The sequence below is a fragment of the Anopheles ziemanni genome, chromosome 3 (assembly GCF_943734765.1).
Source record: "Anopheles ziemanni chromosome 3, idAnoZiCoDA_A2_x.2, whole genome shotgun sequence".
In the NCBI taxonomy this organism is placed as follows: Eukaryota; Metazoa; Arthropoda; class Insecta; order Diptera; family Culicidae; genus Anopheles; species Anopheles ziemanni.
Window position 1 is genome coordinate 50,713,089 of NC_080706.1, and position 17,062 is coordinate 50,730,150.

General features: G+C 39.6%; 1 protein-coding gene across 1 annotated transcript; it reads right to left on the reverse strand.

Moving 5' to 3' along the window:
- Nucleotides 1-1,993: 1,993 nt before the first annotated feature.
- Nucleotides 1,994-3,016, reverse strand: LOC131286421 (homeobox protein Hox-B4-like). Its single transcript, XM_058315367.1, has one exon. It carries the CDS (start codon nt 3,014-3,016, stop codon nt 1,994-1,996), a length of 1,023 nt encoding a protein of 340 aa, XP_058171350.1.
- Between the last annotated feature and the right edge of the window lie 14,046 nt (nt 3,017-17,062).

The following is a 17,062-nucleotide window of genomic DNA, read 5'->3' on the forward strand; positions in this document are numbered from 1 at the left end:
TCACCACACCGAGCCCGATCCTTGAGGGCTGCTCATTTAGGCGCATGACTGCGCCTGCTTGCTTGACCTGCGTTCAATGGTTCCGCTTTTCTTCTTCCGGCCCCGGGGAGGATCCCTTCCTTCCGTCTTGGTTAACCGATGCCGGTCGGCTATTCGCCCACATAATTGATCCTTTCCGAAAAGTGGCCCTCATCATACATGTCATACTTGAAAACTGTTCGATGGGATCGGGACGGCCTGGCGTGTGGGTAGTTTTGGTTCAAAAGAAATTTCATTATCACCCGGTCCAGCTTTCGAATAGGCTGTTCGATTCTTGTTCATCCTGTATTTCCTCTTGTCACTGTTTGCAATCAGCGAGAGAAAGTGCATGGAACGGAAAAACGAATTTGCAATCTCATTAGCCTGGACAGGATGTAGTAATGAGAAAACACGATCCTTATTGACTTTCATTCGGTCGGGAGCACATGCCTGCTACACTTCCGTTTTGGACCGGAACGGCTCCGTATGGAAAAGTGCAAACAACAATTTAAGCAAATGCTAGAGGATCGTTCGTCGGACTGAACCGGCACAATGTGATGACGAGCGTGAAAATTGTAAATTGCTTTCATTTCTTCCGTACGGCTGGTTTTCCCACCTTTGGAAAAATCATTTCCGTTTCCTCCTCGACAACCTACAGATTGAGCTGTGGGTATGGTAGCTATAAGATTTTAGAAAATGTTATTAGGATATACATCAACGATTTTTTTCATTAATTTGTACAAAAAGATACTCCTCAAAGAGAGCAGAAAATAATGTCTTTTTTCATACCTCTGCTATGAATAAAATTTCAAGGATGATTTGCAAAATGTGCAAGGCAATAAAACGCGCATCGAATTTGTGTTACCCGCCTGAAAGATGGCTTTATTTTTTCTATCGAATGGAAAGCGATCAGCAAATGTTAGTCTGTAGATGTGACCGTCTTTTCCAATAATTTTTTTTAATTTTATTAGTTAAAGAATGTTCATTTCAAGTGTGTCATATGTTTTAAAGAATTGTCTTTCTCATTGTTTTGTTAATAAAATTTAATTCAACTTTTTCCATCACATTTTAAAATAAAAGAGATTCAACCCCGGTGGTTATTTCTGCTTCGGATATGTGATTAATAATCTATCAATATTGATAAAAAATTCTTCATATTATAGGCATACAATCTAGACAATTTATATTTGATGAGCTCCAGTGGATCTTGTGCAGCTTACTATTGTTTGAAAGAAACATGATTAAAATTCCAAATATGAATCAACTTTTGTGAAGTTATTATGTCTTGAATTTATTTTACTGTTTAAGATTACGATTTTTTTCCATAATGTGACATCGGGTTCTTTGAAGCAGTACTTTGAAACAACTATGTTACTGTGCAATGAAATTTCATGTTGTAAAAATATTAATACAACTACTTACGTTAATTTTTTTGCTATCATTTATTTATGTCTATAGAAAAACTTTACATTTATTCCATTTATTCTTTCAAAATAAAGTTGCAGCATGATTTCTCCATATTTTATATCAATTTGCTCACGATTAACACGATCATTCGAGTAATAAAGCGTTTTAATAAATTTGCAAATATATTTTTTACGGATTTCTTGTTTGTATGACAAAACCCACTCTCAATCACTCTCGTGGAACAAATGTAAGAAAAATAGCAAAAAAAAACATTGCTATTCGAAAAGAATCATCTTTTGAGATAGTTTTTTCATTTTTGATTGGTATTTATAATGTTACTAAGTACATGAAAACTCTCTCTTATGTGATATAAATTTGTTAGTTATGTAGATATCAAATGAAAGATAAGATTTTATGATTTTAATTTTATGTCATTTATTTTACAATTGTTTATTATGTCTTAGCATCGTAGGATAGAGGAAAACATTCGCCGTATCTCATTCGTTATGTACAATATGATCACTGGATATGGACGGAGCGTCCAGTTGTCGATTGTTGGCGACTTTCGTTAGTGGTGGTAGGCTTTGCTAAAGTCCCACGCTTGATCCTGCTGGCGTCCGACGGGAGAACTGGATCCGGTCGGATTCTGAGGAGAGCGTGGTTGGTCGGCTTCCGAGTCCGATCCAGTCGCCCCACCACAACTCGATCCCCGGCAACAACAGTGCTGCCCATGTTGATGCTCCTTGGGCGATGACGCACCATCTCCCACTCCAGCACCGCCGGACAATTCCGAACCGAACGGAGCATCACCCTTCTTGCGCTTGACGCGTCGGTTCTGGAACCAAATCTTGACCTGCTTCTCGGATAGTCGCAGCCGGGTGGCGATCTCGATGCGGCGCAGCCGGGTCAGGTACATGTTGCCGGCGAATTCGCGCTCCAGCTCCAACAACTGTGTGCTGGTGAAGGCCGTCCGAATGCGCTTGCTCGATAGTTCATCGTCGATGGCGTAGGTCTGGCACGGTTCCCCGAGTGGAGTAGGTGAAGGTGTCGTCGAAGGAATCGCTGCCGACGGTAGGTTTGGCTGGAGAGTTGAACTGGTGGTAGGTTCTGGCTTGACGAGAGCAGCCGACTTTCTACTGATGGCGCTCGCTAACGGTGCCGAGGTAGTGTAGGGGGCGAAGCGTTCCGGGGTCTTCTCACTGCGGTACAGCTTCCGGTAGTAGTCCTCCTTGGGGGAAAGCTTCGGCGGTGACACATCGGTCGGTTGGTAGAGCTTGGGTGACAGCTCGTGTTTCACATCCGAGTGCCAGAAGGGAACCACCGGCGGGGTGGTGGGTGTGTGGGGAAGGTTGTGCGAGTAGAATGGCTGCGGATGTTGTTGAAGCAACTGTTGCTGTTGCTGCTGCTGCTGCTGTTGTTGTTGCAATCCAAGCGAGAACAGATAGCTTCCAACGTAACACGCCGAGTACGGGATGGAAGCTGCCGGCGGCGAAACGGGTAACTGGGTGAAGGGTCCCACGAAGGGGAAAGCCTTTTTCACCGGCGCTGGCTTATCACTGATTAACGAATCCACTAGAAACGATCGAGACATTGTCGTAATTTTCTTCCTTTTCACGTTCACTAAGCCGTAGGCACTTGGGGAAAGATCACAGAAAGTTCGGTTGTTTTTCTTCTGCTCGTTCAAGAAACTTTTCAATCCAAAACACGGTATGGTGAGGTTGGCTAGGCTTCACAACGACTTCACTTCTCTAGCTCAAATCTCTGTCTGACGAGCGTCTTGCCCAGTGGGAAGGGTATTTATAGGTCCGATGGACCGGTATCCTTTTTCCCCCCTCTCTACCCGTCTAAGAAATACTGACAAAAATCAGTCCTCCGATTGGGCGAGGGCCAGGTCAACAGCGTAGGGCACCGATACCTGGTGTACGGAGGGTCGAAAAGTCTGCCTCCTGCCGGTAGCAAACCAACAAACAATTCGTCACCTCTCATCGACCGAGAGCCGGTCGAACAGATGGTCGGAACCATCGAGGGTGTGCCGTATCCTGCCATCCCTGTTGCTCTTCTCAAAGGTTTCTTTTTCGCTTTTCTCCATTGATGCTCGCAGGATCCGTTTTCAACGCGGAGGGTGAAGTGCTGAAGGGATGCATTTCATTTTTATTAGTTATTCATTGCACTTCTGTTTCGATAGGGAGAAAGAAAAAATCCAAACCGACTCCTGATCGTGGTACAAATGATCATTACACTCCAGGGAACTCCGCCCCTTTTTCAGACGGATCGGTGACTACCGAAGGATTCGTAATAGGTTTTCACCGAGTTTTTTCGTTCGCTCTTCCATCGAGATCCTTTTTGGAAGCAATAAAATAATCTATTTTCGAAGCCAAAAACATCAGAGCGATATCGAAACCAGCGGTTGCTGTGCCACGGCTTGAGATCATTTTTGATCGTGCTTTTGCCTTCACAGTCATACTGTAGCAAAATAGAAGACGTGGAGGACCTTCAAAAGCGAAGCAGTGTTGACTCGAGTGGAACAATTGTTTTCAGAAGAAAAGACATAGCTTCGGTGCTCAGGTATGGTAGACTTTTCGGCGCGACGGAAAAGCCGCCACAATGTCTGGCACGACAGCCACCCGCCTTGCCCATGGTTAGGGTCGAGCGGAAAGCAAACGAGTGTAGAGTGTGCTACAATTGGAAAAGAAATTGTTAGCTCACGTGGACTACATTTTCTTTTAGTTGAATTTAATCACGAACGGAGATGGGTCAAAACATCCTTTTGTTATTTATAATTCGATAGCTTTTTTTTATTCTTTCATAGTAGATTTATATCAACCGATCGTATTTTATTTAAACTGATTCAATATTTATTAATTCAGTTTGGTTGTTAATATGGACCGATACAGAGATGATATTTTGAAATAAACTGTTTGTGCACGTAGCGTGATCACATTCATTATTTCAAAACAATGTACATTTGTCTCCTGAATTTAGAATATTTCAAAAAGTATTCTTTTATCGGTGTATTAACTTTCTTTCAAGTTTCTATCTAATAAGGCTCATAGAAATCTATATATTCATGTTTTTAATTTGAATTACAGGGTTAAAATTATAGCTGTTTAGACAATCAGAGCTGCAATGGAGTAAGTCATAAATTTTATAAAAATCACATTAAATATGTTAAGTCCTTGCAAGTTTTTTTTATAATACTAACAATTTGTCTGGTGAAGGCAATGTGTTAAATCAAACACTGATTCATATTCATTAGAATCGTGATCCGCAGAACACCACGTAAGTTACAATTATAAATAGAGGTTTTCTATCTTTTCAACGCTTCGAAGCATACACACAAAGAGGAGCAACTTAGACAGATCATAATTACAACAAACGAAACCAAAAGCTGGCGGCGTGAAACACAGCTTTTCCAATATCCGACCATATGTATGATCACATCAAAGGGTTGTCATGCTTGATCAACGCTACCTTTCAACTGAATGGCGAGCGTAGAACGATGAGCTTACAAAAAACTTAATCCTTTTGCAGCAAACCAAACAAAACAAGCCTTTCTTGCAAGTGCAGTGGAACGGAAAGATTGATGTTTTGCTAAAAGCGATACCGCCAATGTGAAAACATCTTTTCTTGCAGATATGGTACATCGACTGCGGAAAATGTATGGAAAATTTGCCGAGATTTGCAACACGAGACCAGAATAAAAGAAAAGAAAACTGCGGTTCGCGCATGTGATGAGGAATAGAAAACACCCATTAGCTGTTTCACAAATGGTTAAAGATGGGTATTATACTTAAAATTTTTAATCGGTTTTTTTTCTAGTTTATTTGACTGTCGCATATTGACCGGAGTGAAGGCAGGAGTTATTTCCATTTATATTCTTCTCATGCTCATTTTATTCTAAAAATGTACGTTACGCCGACAAAACTGCTCATTATCGCTAATGCATACATTATCATTTTTGATATCAATCACTGGAACTTGTTCTAATTTTGTCTATGAGCCTATCAGCTAAGTACAATATTCTTTCTATTTGCCTTATTGGAATACCATTTTTGTCATGTGTGGGAAAGAAATGTGTGGGAACTAAATGCAATGATCGAAAAATCGCTAGTCTCTTAAAACTTGTTGATGTTTATCGCATGAAGTTCAAGTGTCATCATGCGCCTACGCTGGAGTGGCAAACCCTACGAAAGGAGTCGGCGCAGGACCAAAGAAACCGACAGAAGACTTCGTCAACAGAGTTGTCCTTAAACGCACACGGGTGAGTGCAATCTGTAGAGGTTGTTCATATAGTCAGTAGAATTTTAGAAAAGATCATAAAATTCGAGACGAAAGAAATATGTAAAAGGATTGTAAATCGATGTATAGCAGGGTGTTTATTGTAGTATGTATATAACCATTCTTACACAAAAGTGCATATTTTTCCATTGACAACTAAAGCGGATAACCGGCTAGTTAGTGTGGGTTTTTTGCGGAATATTGCTTACTTATAAAATTTATAATTTTGATAGGTTTGTTTCCAGTTAACTGCAACTAATCTGTCACGTTTATTTCCCTACCGTACCAAAAACCACACATGATTTAAATTTACAATCATTTTTTCAACAAATTTTCAAATACTTCTTCCTATAACCACAGCTCAAGGAATCACACAGAGAGGAATGTCAAATCTATGGTCACTTCTAAAAGAGGTCCTTACGAAGACTATCAATCAATTAATTTTATTGATTTCTAGATCCTGGTCGGTGAGGAATCCCAAAATAAAAAAAAATCATGAGTAGCACCTCGAAAGAAGGCCATTGAGGACACTGTTGCATTATGTTTTCCCCTGGGGTTCTTAGTTCCGATCCCTTCGCCTTTTCGCCGTGTAAATTGCGTTGCCCATCGGCAGCTTTCGGTTGAATGGAGCGGAGAATGCATGAATGAAGTGCTTGAATGGGATGCACTTTTCGAGAGCGTTGTCAATTCCCACAAAACATTTAAACAAGCATCACTCCAGCAGCGTGATAAATTGTCCGTACGCCCTTAACTGAAGCAGTTCTTTTTCTTTTTTTTATTTGAACATGGTTGCGGCGAAGATCGAGCGGAAAGGATCGATCGGTCGCAACGTCTTGACAATGTGAGCGCTACTTCTCGAGCGCAAAGGCACTTTTCGGGCAGAACTCAACAAATCTTGGCCGATATCGGCTCGACCTAGCCTCTTCTATTATATTATTCAATGTTGCATGCTGAATTGCATTCTTACGGGTTTTTTTTCCTTTTCGAATACGGATACAATCGATCAATGCAATTTTTTGGCTAGGATGCGTTTTTGCTTCTTCTTTTGATTTGTATCAAAATCTCGAAGAAGTCTGCAGAGAAATAAAACGGTGGAAAAAGGTAACAATTTTATGCATGTTCCTAGTGCCATTTTCATCGCCTGCCTCATCCCTATTGCCCAGAAAGAGGCCGTCGTGTGTACCTCTATTGTAAGCCAAGATTTTTCTTTTCCGACGGTTACTAGAAGAAAGAATAACTGTTACCAGCTTCTTTGAGTGGACGACAATGTCGCAATTATGTCGCTCGATGAGTCCTTATGGATTTGTCCCATTTAAAAGCTCCTGCTTCTTCGATCTCTTCGCGATTGACATTTTATAGCACATAATATGTTACTTGTTTCCGTTCTTAGAGTAAATGATTATAAATTTAATTACAGCGGATTCGTTGGCACGAACTGATTTTGCCTTGTCCCCTAGGGTTGCTTTATTGGAGTTCATTTATGGCACCCAATTTAGTTAATTTTATTGAAGAGAAGAACAGGAATCAAAATGAGCATGATTGCTTATGATGCATATACAAGCAAACAGTTGCGGCTATAAACATGATGAAGATGTTTCTGTAATATTTCGGTTTATAAAATCCATTTGGGTATGTTTATTACCTTCATTGTTAATACAAGATTCTTCTCTACTTCTTCTTTATTCAGTTTTGTATGTTTCATTGCTAAAATCAGTTGGCATGATAAAACCAATAGAAGACACATATTTTGATTCTATTCGTGGTGAGGAGGAAACAATACATTTTGTTTAATTGATTTTAAAATGTGAGCTCAGAGCATAGAAACAGGATAAAGAAAAAAAAATACTACGAAAGAAAAAAAAAAACAAATCATTTTGCTAGTTTTATCGTCTTTAACTCTATTTCGTGCAATAGATCATTGTTGATGTCAATTATGAATAAAATTTGTATCATTTGGGTACTTTTCGGTCTATAGATTATATTTCATTAATCTTTGGAGAAATTCGGTCAATAAACGCATTGCAAAAATCACGATGATGATCACGTTCATCATCATCAGTCATCAGCGCATCCACATTTATCCCCCTAGGCCACACTGCTACGCAGCCGTCGAGCTAACAAATCACTATTTTCACGGATTGCATTAGATAATTTATTTATTATTCTGCAACAATAGGAAAACAGTTTCCCTCTGGCAGTGCCAGTTACAACAATATCCTTGTCGTGTCTACACTCTCTGCGAAGGGTCCACGTTTGAGGTCCCAAAGCGTTACTTTATAGAATTGACATTTACGCACGAATATATATGCATCATGTCTTTACAAGCGCGAGGGGATTCGAAATCGGTTCTGCCCAACCCTCTCTAGAAGTATCTAGTTTGATGCGCGACTGCACAGGACATCGCGAAAGCGCGCATCCGAGAAGAGCTTCAGTAGCGGAAGGGAGATAATGTTTCTGGGATACTTTTCAAATTAAAACGATCCGAACTGGTACGGGGAAGTGTTTGCCGCGCCATGTGGATCATAGCCAAACGAGTACATATGTTACGATGGATGGTTCATACAACGGAAGGATGGCAGAAACCAGTTCTCTTCGGGGGAAAATTTGTGCCGTCCCTCTTTTTTTTTATGCGGTCATGTACTGACGATAATGATGAGCTCGAGTGACAGGAAAAAAAGGGGAATGTTCGGTGAGTTTTTCTGAAGATGGCCACTCTGTTTCACCATCCTTAAGCGTGCTAAACAATTTTGTTACTCACTCTTGGTTATTTGAAGGATCTTGAAAAACGTGATGGGCTTATGAAACTTCATTGGACGTAACAAAAGAGTGACAAATTTCTGCGTTCTACGGTTCCCCTCGTAAAGAATCCCTCTAGATCTTGTCATCTACTTTAACCATCTTCTTGCCATTCCAATATCCCGCTCGTTCACGCATAGCCATCGAGGATGAAGAAATACAATGCAATCGCGACGAACCTCCATTTGTTCGGTTCTGCTACACGGAGTTTATGAACTTTGTCGAGCTTGTGGTTAATATTCAAATTGGTTTATCAATCGAGGGGTTGAAGTGATTCTTTCGGCAAGATGGAAAGCAGTCCGTCGGCCGGCATTAGCCATCTTATTTTAAATTAATGTACTCACCGGAATAGGTCTATATTTGCATTTGTATGATCAAACCAGTACCGTTCAGGAGGGGAGAGCGTGCCAGGATGTTCTGCGGTTGAGATGAGTTGCTTGTGCTCGACGCTTTGCACGAGCAGGCCAGTTTTGTACCGTCAAAATGGTGGTCTGGAAGTTAATTCAAGCCAATGGGATGTGCATTATTCATCGCACACTGCGCAGGCTAATACACTGGTGATGCTGAAGTAGTTTTTAATTTAGTACCGTCGCCTGAAGGGCAGATGGTTGATGCGGACGGGTGTAGATGGCATGTTCTGCGAAGGGAGTTGTATTTAGGTTGCGATACTTGTCTGGGATTAACAGGATCTAATGTTTTAGATTGTTAAAGTGGCTCAGTTATGCCGATTTGGATTCTGTCAGAATTGTTTGCTTTTAATTAGTTTGGAGATAAATTTCATCAGAAGATAAAACAGATGTACACTTTTTAAGTAGGATCAAAATTGTTCATCATTTCAGGGAAGAAAATTCACCCTGAAACTATCTGTTGATGCAATAAAGCTATGTGTAAGTTAACTTTGCACAGAAGTTTTTTCACATAAACGTACCGTTAATGTTTACAAACACAGAATAATCAATCAGTAAATTTTACGAGTACGCTTCGTTAGAAGTTTACAAATGTATTCAGACAACAATTTAGTACTATGAAAGATTTGGTTTTGGTAGAATCAATTTTACTTGCTTTAAGTTAAAACAAACAAAAGAAATGAAAAAAAATCTACTTTTGAATGTTTGTCCTTACTTAATAAATTAATCTGTTCCAATTTCACGCTGATTGTTAACACCATTTAAAAAAAAAAGATTTAATGTTTCAAGTTTCTAGTCTAGGCTATTCTGTTAATATTACTCGACTCTTTCACGTTTAAATTTGACTGATCAGATTACAGATTTTTTAAATAATAATTTTAACAACGATGAATCAAATTATATTTGATCAAATTCAAATTACATATTATAACGATCGAGTTACTATTTTATTAACATTTCTCTAATGTAAATAACCAAACTAATATAATGCAAACAAACTAACTAACTAACTCGTTTTCTCAATAATACATTCAATTATTTGTTGATGAAGAGTCTTATTAGTCTTCCGGAAGCAGCGCCACCGGAACACGCTAATCATCCGCTTCCGGGTAACGGTTCAAGCAACAGTCCAAATTAGCAATGGCCGTCCCCGGACCGTTGGTCTTGCATGTGCAAATGTTTACGATATTCGCCAACAAGGGCAAGAAAAGGATGTCCCGAGCCGTGTGATCGGGATGAGACGCTAATAGATAGGTTTACGAGCCGCGTCAGTAGCTGGATTATCGGAGCGGCCATCGCATTTCCCCCCTGTGCGATGGGATGATGAATGGGTTTCATTCGTCCATAGGTTTTCAATTAAACAGATTTTCCACTCCGTCAACTTTGATTTTGATTGCCGGTGCGCATTCCGGTCGATTGTATAGGGTTTTCCTTCTTCCTACTCGTCGAGCATAGACGTTGGAAGAAGGACACCGTACAATTTTCTCTCCCAAATGGCGGTTTATCAGCAGCCAGCCGTCAGTGTTGCGGCAGCTTATGATCTGGATAGGGGTATTACAGGAAGCGCTGTATCAAATCCCCCTTACACGTACAGAACTACATCAATGCGAGTTGCTTATTGTACGGAGAAAGTTGGACGGGAGAAGGGTTTGATTTTGTTTTGTAAACATTTGTATACATTTGTCGCCTGAGTGCGTGTACTGAGCAAATGATTGTATGTTGATAATAAGGTTGCCTGCGGGATACAGTTGCGATCAATGAGGGGGGTATTGAGCCCTAATGGTGATTTTGATAGAGTTTAATTATGATGGTTATTAATGTTGTTAAATTTCAATGTTATGTTATGTTTGAAATGAAAAAAATATCGTAAAGGTACAAAAACCCGTAAAATAAAAATATGTAAAAAACAAACGCAAACAATAAGTTACAGAAAAACATTTTATGAATCTTCACGCGGCATAGTTTTCTCATGAAGCTCAGAGATTAGTTTCACCCGCTTCATATTGTCCATGTGAAGGGTCGCGTGAAAAGATCATGTATGGGATTATTTCTAAACACGCGATGCAGCTACCATAATTATTGGATTACATTTCTTCAATAATAGGCATCACTCGGGTGCTGCTCGTCGGTGGTCCTAGTTGGATCGAGCTGTAACAAGGGTTATTGAGTAGAGTTATAATCCTTGTTGTACTCTGTTTTTGTGTGTAAATTGATGTATGGTTGTGGTAAAAGAGAAAATCTATAGAAAAAAACAGTGTACGGTGGGATGCTGTTGAATTATTTTCCGTGGCGGCGACAATAACCGCAATGTTTCGGATTACGTTGACATCAAGTTGCCTCTTAATAGGATATCATATTACTTTTCTTCTGGAGTATAAGCGAAACCGATACCCACAAACCAATGGCGGGTGGTTTTGAAGGGAAATGCATAGAAAAGTACTCACCGGCAGGATGTTTTGGAAATACAGCTTAATTATGCACATGCCCAGCAGCATAACCAACTCGTTCCCCAGTATTAACCTATAACGCACGAGTTCGACTTCTGTGGGAAATGTACCTCGTCGTTTCCCAAGTGGCCACAACAGTGCGCGCTCGTTTCCTTAGAGGAAAATTTCTCGAGTGCCTACCTCTTGACAAAATGTCACCCTACTGCACTTACTGGCCGGCGCTCGACAATATGCTGCAACTCTTTTGCTTTGCTTATGTTTGTTTTCTTGATCGTTTCCGTGACGCTATGGGATCCTTGCGACCGTTTCTTGACAAACGATTTCTTAAGCACTATATCAATGTCATGCTGGACTTCTAACTCGTTTCAACGACTGTGAAAAGGGGCATTTAGGTAAAAACGCCTGTTGCGTTTCCGAGGTTCTCACACAGCCATTTTTGTGTTGATTCCTTCCCAAATTAGCTATCAGAAGTTGCGAATGAACTCAGTAGACCAATCTGAAGAACCACTCTGTGACAATGAACAAAAAGCCACAGAAGAATGCAAATGTTTTGTTGACAATTTTAAAAATAACATCGTTTAAAATAAGGGTAGGCAAAATATATAATTCAGCACTGATTTGATTTTATGCATTGCATTAGAAGAAGAGCGTAGTACAGGACGAAGGATCACATTTCTTTTCATGACCAAATTAAAAAAAACACTGCCAAGTTTCTATAGAACCACTTAAACACCATACAGTAGGATTTATAAGGTAGTATGTAGTTATATCGCTTTAACTTATGAATAAGTTTGACCTTTCGTAAACCTCAGGATTCTAAGTTAATCGTTGAACTATAACAAAATAATTGTATGAAAATTATCATGCCACCATTATTTTACGGTAACTTACTTATCAGATTAACTTCAATGTTCGTCAATGCAGTCAAGATTACTTACCTGGATCCCCGGTCTAGTAGTATTGTAATTTGTAACAAAGTTCAGAAGTTATGTGCATCTACGTCAAACTTGGGTCTCAAACTTTAAATAGTTATATTCATGAAAACGTGCGAAAACCTTAGTGGTCTTAGTGGTTAACTGGACACAGTATGTATTTCCTGGAAAAATGGTTTCATGTAAAATTTCATATGATTTTAGCATACATCTTGGATGTAAAAAAAGTTACAGTCTTTTGCATTTGGAAAGTGAATTTATTTCAAATAATTGAATGTTTGTAAATTTGCATCCAAATTCTTAAATCCTTTGCTCTGTTGAAGAGCGAGTAATTATCGCAATTAAAAAAAACGAGTGTTTACATATTACATCAAAAAGAAAAATGGTGGCATTGATTGTTGATTGTTACCGTACGGCTAGATTTTTTTTGTCCCGTGCTGCTAGACACGCAGGATCGACAGGAGCCCGAAGATCGATTTTAAAGCGTATACCAAAGCCTCTACGCCACCATATGCTTTCATGGACAGATTCTCATAAAAGATCACACCTGGCTTTTAGGTTTTTCAGACATGTGCGCGAGGTCCTTGCGCTGCCGAACGCGTTGCGCACGAGATCGAACCAATGCTTATGATTGTCGGACCTTCGAATGATTTTTGTAGGATGACTTTTATTGAAAGAAATTATTCCGAAAAGCAGATCTGGGACGACGGAGAAGGGGACATTCGGCACAGGACAAGCAAGGACCCCCAAGCTGTTTGTCGCCGATTGTCACAAAAGGTGGAGGAAAAAATGAAAGAATTACGGCCTATACTCGTGCTTTGGAACTTGTCCTTTCAGGGTTTATAATTGGCATTAATCGTTTCCCTTTCAGCCTGGCCAACAAATCGCCTTTTATGTTTCTAATTTGACATAATTGCTGCCAGTCAGCCTGGCTGTACTTTTTCCACTTTTTATTCCTTCGCCCGGCCAACATCGGAAAGTGTGACTTTGCACACACTTCAGAGAGAAAGAACGTGGACAATTGAGAAGCTGTAAAGCATCAGCGAAAGCTATGGTGGACGAACACAAAGGAGCCTGAAGTGCTGCGCATTTTAGGGGCTTGGTATGTCAAATGGATGGTTTACGCTTTGGGGCGTTCTTGGGATAAACGGCTTGCGTCTGTGACGATAGTGTGTCTTCAGTAAGTTCACCCCGAGCACCTTGAAAACCCCGTCGGCTACCTCGGATTCTCTAACGCCATTGTGCATAACCGAGAGTTGCAGGATACGTAGGAACCCGAGTGTCCTTTTTACCCGAAGAGGGAGGGGCCGATTGTCTTTCTTTGAGTTGGATTGCGATAAGTCTCGTGTTCGTTCGAGGGAATAGACATAATGTCGAATATATTCAGATAGGACAACGCCAAGGACCGCGTAATGTGTTTGTGTACAAGGACAGACGCAACGTCGTCATCCCGACGATCAACCGATGATATGGATAGGGGAGCTGCAAAGGAAAACTCATCATTATTTGCTTTAATTCTATTGATTTCGAAATTTAACGCCAAATAAAAAGCACTTAACATCGGTGTACAAGGGAAAAAGCCGGATTGTTCTGATTTGATACGCCTTACCTCACGTTGCAGCAGCTGTGTCGTTTGATTTCGAGGGCTCAATATGGTAACATTGTCGGGTTTAGATCAAGAACGAAATGGGAAAATAATGCTGGTGTTTAAGTTGAGTATCTCATAAATTATTTAGTATTTTTTTAAATTACTTCCACATTTGCTGCATTTTCAACTTTTCCAAAAAAATTCAAATGAATTCAAGTAATTCCAAAATTATTATCACTGTTTTTCAGATAGGAAACAGTTTCTATAACTGATTGCATCAAAGACTTGCACAATAATTTAAATAAATAATCCAAAATTTGTAAACCTACTTTTGAATCGTCTGAGGTCATTATGATTTTCTGCCGAGACTTGTCTGTTATAACGATGCTGTCCCATACAAAAAGTAAAAAAAAAACCATTGAAAACAAACGAATAAATAGCTGGCCATGTCGAGATCTTCTCGAGCCATTTTTTAGGTTTTTTCCAAGGTGTTGTTTACCGTGTAGGTGTATGCTGTGTGGGGACATCAAAGGGCAAGAGCAGGAACTAGGGCGTTTGTTTTGGGATTCTGTGATACCCCATCTAGTCTAAGAAAGCTATTTATATTTTGTTCATTTTTGCGGTGATCTATGTATAAATTCCTAAAACCAACGCTAAAATGTTGCATACCATGCAAATAATCATGCAGGGCCTAGATTTAAAACATTTTCATACACAGTTCAAAACATTTTCAGAGGATCAGTTTATCTCAAACCACTGAAAAGCATTGTTACATTGTTGTATTGTTTCTTTGGCATGCAATTGAAAGTACACGTTTGAGGTTTGCTATTTCGACCAAACTATAGTTTTTATTATATTCTGCAAGGATGCAATGGATGATTTGATAAATCACTGGTCATTTACAGGAACTAGTTGTATATCACATTAACATTTAAATTTAAAGGCTACATAGGAACATCTCGATATTGTAAAAGTTTCGATATGCGAGTTTGGCATAAACGTGACCCAACACTCCTTTTCCAGTTTCAATGGGGAATAAAAGGCCAATTCACTACTCCTCAGTGGGCAAATTAATCCTGTTTCTCCTTCGCTGAGCTTGTTTATCACGGAATCTGAAATTCTCACTTGCAATTACCTTCACCGCAGCACATCTAAGCTTACTAGATTGGTAAGAATAAATCTTACATTTCCGTTTCTATGGGCGCTCCTATGATTTGTGTATAACACAATATACCATTTCCATAACAGATATTCAATAGAACCGTTCAATCGTTTAAAATAATTGATTCACAGCGTGGATACAATTTGTGAACAGTAACGTCTTTTTCGAATGGTTGACTATATATGTATGTGTACACAATTTGCATCTATGAAACCCAAAACAAACCGGCCTCCAATCTGACAGGGCGATAATGAAGTTTAAGGATATCATATTCGAGTTTAATACCCTTATTAGACGAGGAATGTATCTGTCATATTTTTCCAGAAGTTATCTGCCAAACGAGCTTGACAGATACATTCCTTCCTCAAAATCGGAATCAGGCATGACCGGTTCCGATTTTCTTTCGACTGGAATTTATATGTCAAAGTGGCGATTTGTTTACTTTTTGCTTTGTTGTTTGCAACGGATTTTGTTTGTTACTCTAGGATGAACAATACGCTAAATTCAAACTTGAAAATGATCAAATCCCGGTTGACAGAAATTGACATTGTTGCTGGTACTATGTAGTTCCAGCAAGAGTCCCAGCAATCTGCCATGGAAAAACTTGCTGGTACTACATGACAGTTGCAAAAAATTTGAATTTTTGTCAACCGGGATAACTGCAAAACCCATTTTGTGGAACTTTGCGTTATTACACGAGCGGACATCATTTATATGTCAAACGCCCTGCCAGAGCCTACTTTGACAGTAAAAGGATGGAAAAATATGACAGATACATTCCTCGTCTAATAAGGGTATAAAGAATCATTAATGAAGGTGACAAACGCGATGAAGGATTGCAAGATGTCATATTCCGGTTTCCAGACGCGATAACGGAGTTTACAAAGGCGTTCAACTTATGCTATCCATCGTAAAAGGCTGTATTTCGATGCTCAACCGGTGGTTTGGATCTTTGCAATATTGCAATGAAATACGCATAGAAATATTACAATGACTGTCATTTTGGTAGAATGAATGGTAAAAGAGTAAATGAGGCCCCGGCCGCCATGTTTTCGATCGTGGGTACACCTCTTGTGGACGTTTAAACTGAATGTATGCAATTGGTGATACATTAATTCGTTAAATTCAACCTACGAGTATTTGAATCGTAGTGTGTACCGTTAATTTCGGCTACGCAATCAACCTAAGGGTGCGGTATGAGGGGGGCCCACGGGCCCCCCTTATTTTTCAAAACTATAACAAACTCTCTTTTTCAGTAGACCTAGCGCAGTCCGCTCGCTGCGCTCGCTGCGGGCGCGCCGCCGTTTCCAACTCATTTCTTCGACTAAACTCATTGTTTCATGCTGTCCATCATGTGTGGTATAGTTTAGTTACTAGTAACTTACAGTAACTTAACATGTAAAAGTATATTAGCCCGCATTCAACCTCCACTGCGTGATTAGTTTAAACCGTTATATTCTTTTAAGCGAACCGTTAGCGATCAAATATTTGAAAAGTATGCATGCGTCGCGCTTTGCATAGCTTCAGGCGCTTAATGTGAACCAGTAGGAAGAGGAGAATCTAGCCCGGGCCTCATTTACTCTTTTACCGAATGAATTTTATTTCATTAAAAAAAAAATTAGGTAGCTCGAAATATCGTCCGAAAAACGTCCTACGCGCGAAACAAACGTTCTACTTTTCTGTATGGGGATGAACCAAATGTAGGATGTTTTTCGAGCAGTCATTCTACTTCGTCCTATACATCATACAAAACTTCTCGATGTTTGTGTCACGAAGGACGTTTTTTTGGACGATTTGCTCGAATTCGCCTAGCGGGTTGTATTGAAATATTGCAATAAAATAAAATTTGACATTTCTACTTAAATCTAAATGACAGGCATTGCAATGTTGCTATGCGTATTTCATTGCAATATTGCAAAGATCCACAGCAGCAATGAATTATTAAGCATTGAAATATTGCATTCACTGTCATTTTTGATAGAAATGTCACATTTTATTTCATTGCAGTGAAATATTGCATCCGTCTA